This window comes from Pseudorca crassidens, chromosome 3 (genome assembly GCF_039906515.1).
Source record: "Pseudorca crassidens isolate mPseCra1 chromosome 3, mPseCra1.hap1, whole genome shotgun sequence".
In the NCBI taxonomy this organism is placed as follows: domain Eukaryota; kingdom Metazoa; phylum Chordata; class Mammalia; order Artiodactyla; family Delphinidae; genus Pseudorca; species Pseudorca crassidens.
The window spans coordinates 110,234,922-110,240,645 of NC_090298.1; the positions used below are offsets into that span (position 1 = coordinate 110,234,922).

Sequence of the window (5,724 nt, forward strand, 5' to 3'; positions counted from 1 at the left end):
CTTTGTTCATACATCACCTTCTCCGTGAACCCTACCAATGATCCTTCTATTTAAAATTCCAACCTTCAGCCCCAGTCTTCTTATCTCCCCTCCCTACTTTATATTTCTTCGTAGTACTTATCACTCTCTGATATACTGTAAATATGATATCAGCTTTATTGATATAATCACACATCATACAATTCACCAATTTAAATTGTACAATTCAATGATTTTTACTATATACAGAGTTGTGCAACCATAACCACAATCAATTTTAAACATTTTCATCCCCCCAAAAAGAAACACTACACTCATAGCCATCATTCCTCCTTCCCCCCTGCAACATCCCAGCCCTAGGCAACCACCAATCTACTTTCTGTATCTATAGATTTGCCTATTTTGGACATTTCATATAAATGGAATTATATAATATGTGACCTTCTGTGAAATGACGTCTATCACTTAGAATAATGTTTTCAAGATTCATCCCTTTTGTAACACATATCAGTAATCCTTTACGTTTCATGGTTAAATAATGTTCCATTGTATGCATATACCACATTTTTATCTATTTGTCAATTGATGGACATTTGGGTTGTTTCCACTTTCTGGTACTATGGATAATGCTGCTACAAGTTTTTGTGTGAACGTTTCATTTCCCTTGAGTATATACTACAAGTGGAATTGATGGATCATTTGGTAACTCTAAATAACATTCTGAGGAACTGCCAAGTTGTTTTCCACAGTGACTGTACCACCAGCAATGTATGAGGTTTATAATTTCTCCACATCCTCACCAACACTTGCTTTTGTCTTACCTTTCTTATTACAGCCATCCTACTGGTATAAAATAGCACCTCATTGTGGTTTCTATTTGTACTTCCTTGATGACTAGTGATGTTGGACATCACTTCATGTGCTATTGACCATTTGAATATCTTCTTCAGAGAAATGTCTAGTCAATTCTTTGCCTTTTTCATCTGTCTTTTCATTATTAAGTTGTTCAGAATTCTTTATATATTCTAAATACAAGTCTCTTTTCAGATATATGATATACACATGCTTTCTATTATGTGTATTGTCTTTTTAATTTCTGGATGCTGTTCTGTGTACTCTTACATTTAGATCTATGATCTATTTTGAGTTATTTTTGTATATGATATGGTATAGAGATCCAGCTTCATTTTTCCACATGTGAGTGAATATTCATTGTCCCATCACCATTTGCTGAAAAGACTGTTTCCCCCCCCCCACTGAATTATTGTGGCAACCTTGTCAAATATTAATTGGTCATAAATATGAGGGTTGTTTTCCAGACTCTCAATTCAATTCCATTGGTCTATATGTCTATCCAGTACTATACTGTCTTTTTTTTTTTTTAGGATTGGGTATTTTATTTTTAATTTAATTTTATCTATTTATTTATTTGGCTGTGCTGGATCTTAGTTGCAGCATGCCGGATCTTTTAGTTGTGGCATGCAAACTCCTAGTTGCAGCATGTGAACTCTTAGTTGCGGTATGTGGGATCTAGTTCCCTGACCAGGGATCAAACCCAGGCTCCCTGCATTGGGAGCCCAGAGACTTAGCCACTGGACCACCAGGGAAGTCCCTATACTGTCTTTATTACTATAGGCTTGTAGTAAGTTTTGAAATCAGATACTGTGAAGCCTCCATCTTATTCTGCTTTTTCAAGATAGTTTTGGCCATTTTGAATTCCTTGCATGTTCATAGAAATGTTAGAAACACCTTGCCAATTTCTGCAAAAAAGACAGCTGGAAACTTAACAGGGATTATGTTCAATTTATAGATCAATTCAGGAAGTATTGCCATTTTAACAATTTAAATCTTCCAATTCATAAACACGGAATGTCTCCCCATGTATTATATTTAGGTCTTCTTTAATTTCTTTCCGTGATGCCTGTAGTTTTCAACATAGAAGTATGCCCCCAAGGGTAACCACTACCTTGACTCTAACATTATAGTTCCCTCCTTTATAGTTTGTATAAATGGAATCATACAGTATGAATTCTTTCTATCTGTCTCCCTACACTCAATATTGTTTGTGAGATTCTTCCTTATCGGGTATAGCAGTTCATTCTTTTTCAGTGTGGTGTAGTATCCCATTGTGTGAATATACCACAATTTGTTTATCCGTGTTTATCCCATTCAACTGTTGATGGACATTTGGGTTGTATCCAGTTTGGGGCTATTACAAATAGTGTTGCTGTGAACATCATGTAGGTGTCTTCTGGTGCACACACATGCATTTCTGTTGGACATTTACTTAGGAGTGGATTTGCTGGGATTTCCATATATTCTACTCGTGTTTATTGTCTCTTTCCTGACTAGAATATAAGTTCCACGTCTAGTTCTATCCACTGTTATGTCCCAGCGCCTAACGCATTGCAGGGCTTCAATAAATTACCTTCTCCAGGGTGGCGTGGTCACCAGCTGCTTCATCCCAGGCTAGGGACTCCGCTCGGGACTCTGCGCCTGTGGCGCGGGCTTTGGGTGGGGAAAGAGGCGCTCAGTGGACGGACGTGGGGGTGGAGTAAGAGCCCGCCCCGCCCCGTCCCGTGGCAGCCCCAGCTGCAAGTCCCGGGCGCTGGGTTAGAAAAAGCCGGGCTAAGCCGGGACCCAGACCCGGGATCTGGCGTTGCCATGGCTTCCGGCGGGCGGCCAGCGCCGGAGACGTCCGCCTCGGAGATAAGATCCGTCCGGCGTCCAGGTGAGAGTCCGGACGAAAGTCTGGGCGAAACAGTCCTTCGCTGTCTTCTCCCGCCGCCTCCGCGGAACGTCTCTCTCCCCGCGGTGATACGGAGAAGTTTCCCGGAGGCTTGCCTGCGCGGAGCGGTCAGTCTCCCGGAGCCGTCGTGGACCAGACCCACGCGGGGGGCAATGCGGCCTCGGTCAGCTGCGCGCCCCGCCCCCGGCGCCGCTCTGGGGCCACCGCCCCCGCCGCCCCTGGTTCCCAGCCGGCCCGTGCTGGTGCCGAGCGACTGGGGAGGCGTTCTGGACGAGCGCCAGCTGGATGCCCACCTGACCCAGGCCCAGGGCCGCGAGGCGCGCCTGTGGCTGGGGGGCCGAATCCAGGTACCGGTTCCCGCGGGGGCCCCTCCCGAGAGCACGTTCATCCTCCTCACGCGCGCACGGGACGCGGCCGGGTTCCACCTGCACCCGCCATCAGGTGAGCCGCACCCTGGAGCACGCACCTTCCCCAGGTGCATCCCCCGCACGAGGCAAGAGTCGAGATTCGCCAGCTTGTCACTGAGACGGTGCTTCTCTAGTAGGTGTTTTGGAGGAGGGCTTGTTTGAGTTGGGGAACCCTGCTAAAGACCAAAAAACGGGCACAGGAAGGAGAGGGTCTGAATGGGGGAGGCGCTGGGTAAGAGAGGCCCTTTATCCGACAGCGATTTAAGGTGAAGAGGCTTCTTACAGCCCCTCTGGTCACCGTAAGCAGACCGTTCAGCCACTGATGGACCGAGACTGGCCACCAGCGACCGTCCCTCCTCTGCCCCACCTCCTTCTTCCAGCAGGTGGAGATTTGCGAAGCTTTCCAGGAAGTCGTGTTGGGGCTCCTGAGAGTTGAGAACATCTTTGACTTCTCCCAGACCACTTTTAACCTGGCTCTCACTATCTTCAGCCGCCTCATAGTTTCAGTAAAGGTAGGGAAGTCTATGAGGGATGGTGACAGATGTTGGGGGCGCAAACTGACCTCTATTTCCCATTGCTGCCTAAGAGGTGAGCCATCCCAGGTGCTCAGACTGAGCCTCATCAATTCAGTAAATGGCTCCAAGTGGTAGAACTGGAATTGGAACATCCTACCATCTGCCTGTCTGACTCTGTGTTGTGTGGCCGTCAGGGGTCAGTCGACTTGGGGAGCGTGAGAGGACCTAGCTGGGAAAGGACTCCCTTTGTGATGAGGTGGGGTGTGCTCGTCTGGACCAGTACAATGCAGCCTGAGGTCAGGATGGGACCGTGTGCTCCCTGAGATGGTGCCATATTTCCCACCTCCAGTCAGTCCTCTAACAAAGGACTATTGACTAGTCATCTGTGGTTCTGAAACCAGGAGGTTTTTACAGGTCACATCTAAAAATGGGGGTCACTTCCTTGTGGATAAATACAATCAGTCTTTTAAAAAAAGTTAAAAAGGCAAAACTTCATTTCTTAAAAAAAAACCCCACAGACGCTTTATAGTTAGTTTCTGGCATTCATATTCTGCTCATATGTGTTTCTTCCGTACTGCAGATAAAAAAGTGTTTACTCCATTGTGTTACAATTACTTCCTTGAGACTTGCTGCAAAAGTTAATGAAGAAGAGGAGGTATGCATCCCTGGAAGCTCATTCAGGGCTGCTTTTGAGGTATAGGGGTGTGTAACGCTGGAAACACTCAAGTTTCCTGAAAGGTCTGTGACCTTGGGAATGGGCATTTTCGAAAAGTCATACCTTCCAGGATTTCTTCTGTCCCTTCCTTAGGCTTGTCAGACTTTGGGGCCCCACAAATGGGTAATTAGAATAGCAGAATTGTTCTGGCCCAGCAAACCCAGAGGTCTGACTTCCTAGCAGATATAATCTTGCCTCATTGGTTGATGCCACATGTCACCTCCCATTAAGCAGAAGAAAAAGGCCTCCCAAACCATATGGCCTAATGACCACCCCCAGAAACTACATCTAAGAAAGCTGCTTGAGACTTAAGGACTTGGCTGTGTCAAAGAAACTGGTGTTCAGGGACTCTGGGACCCTTCTCCAAGAGGGGCAGGAGGGCCATGTGCAGTGGGTGGAAGAGAAGCCCCCATAAGTGCTTCAGGCTTGCTTGAACTTCTCAGTTTCACTGTGGCTTCTGTTCAGAAGATCCTCTCCCAATATCCTTCCCAGACCTCCCTTCCTTCCTCCCTCCCCCCAACCTCTCCCCCTTTGGGGGATAGTGGAACCACTGCCATTTCTACAAGGTCTCCCTTGGCTGATCTCAGGGTCCATGGGGGCAGAAAAAGTCACTTGTGTGTCCAGTTCCAAACCTTCAATAAAATTTATTTTAACCCTGTTTATGATTATATAATAATAGATGCTTTTGTCCAACTAAAAATCAAGTAAATAACCTTTAAAAGAAATATTTCTAGAGGTTATAGTAGTAATACTACTATACAGTTATATAGTAATACTTTAACTAAAAAAGTAGGACCAAGTCTTCAGTGCACTTGGTACTTGCATGTTTACTCATAGACAAGCCTTATTAGTTTCTCTGGGGAAAAGTCATAGTTTTTCCAGAACTGAACTGCCTTCAATAAGGGCGGAAAGGAATGTGTTTGCAGCTATGGTGCTGCCAAAACCATGGGAGGTTTTATCAATGAGTCTGTCTGACACAGACCAGGAAGCTCAAAGGTATACTCCTCTCTATGACAAGGAGTCATGGTAGGGATTGGGAACAGGGAATGGGTAGAGCCCACAGCTGGAAAGCTTTGAGTGCGTTGTTACAGCTGAATGGGGGAGACAGCACAGCCCCAGCCTCCAAAGCACCTTCAGGTATGAGCTGGAGTGCAGTTGGGGATCAAGACCTGTTGGCAGCAGGTGACCATGTGACATTCACTACATATTGTCACAATACCTGGGGACTTGACAGATAGCCAAGATCTGGTTTGGTTTTCCTTTCAGAAGCATTTTCTGTGGTGGGTCAGTGGAAGACAACTCTACTAGGGTCATGGATGCCCAGTCCCCAGGGATAAGAAAACAAAAGCAACCATGACA

The 5,724-nt window shown here is 45.9% G+C and overlaps 1 protein-coding gene across 2 annotated transcripts; it reads left to right on the forward strand.

The window, feature by feature from the left end:
* The first annotated feature begins 2,558 nt into the window (after positions 1-2,558).
* Positions 2,559-4,372, forward strand: CCNI2 (cyclin I family member 2). 2 transcript variants are annotated; one of them, XR_010942101.1, is made up of 3 exons: positions 2,559-3,169; positions 3,516-3,647; positions 4,231-4,348. XR_010942101.1 is itself a non-coding variant. In XM_067731744.1 (2 exons), the coding sequence occupies exons 1-2, from the start codon at positions 2,644-2,646 to the stop codon at positions 3,569-3,571; spliced, it is 582 nt and encodes a 193-aa protein (XP_067587845.1). In that variant the 5' UTR covers positions 2,559-2,643; the 3' UTR covers positions 3,572-4,372. The 2 variants fall into 2 exon arrangements, 1 of the variants encoding a protein (XP_067587845.1); XM_067731744.1 differs by having other exon boundaries at positions 3,516-4,372.
* Positions 4,373-5,724: the final 1,352 nt, after the last annotated feature.

What these genes read in the sequence shown, in the direction of transcription:
- CCNI2 (XM_067731744.1), top strand. Translation starts at nt 2,644, where the DNA reads ATGGCTTCCGGCGGGCGGCCAGCGCCGGAGACGTCCGCCTCGGAGATA. An exon ending in CCACCTGCACCCGCCATCAG is followed by an intron (nt 3,170 to 3,515) that starts GTGAGCCGCACC and finishes TCCTTCTTCCAG; the next exon opens with CAGGTGGAGATTTGCGAAGC.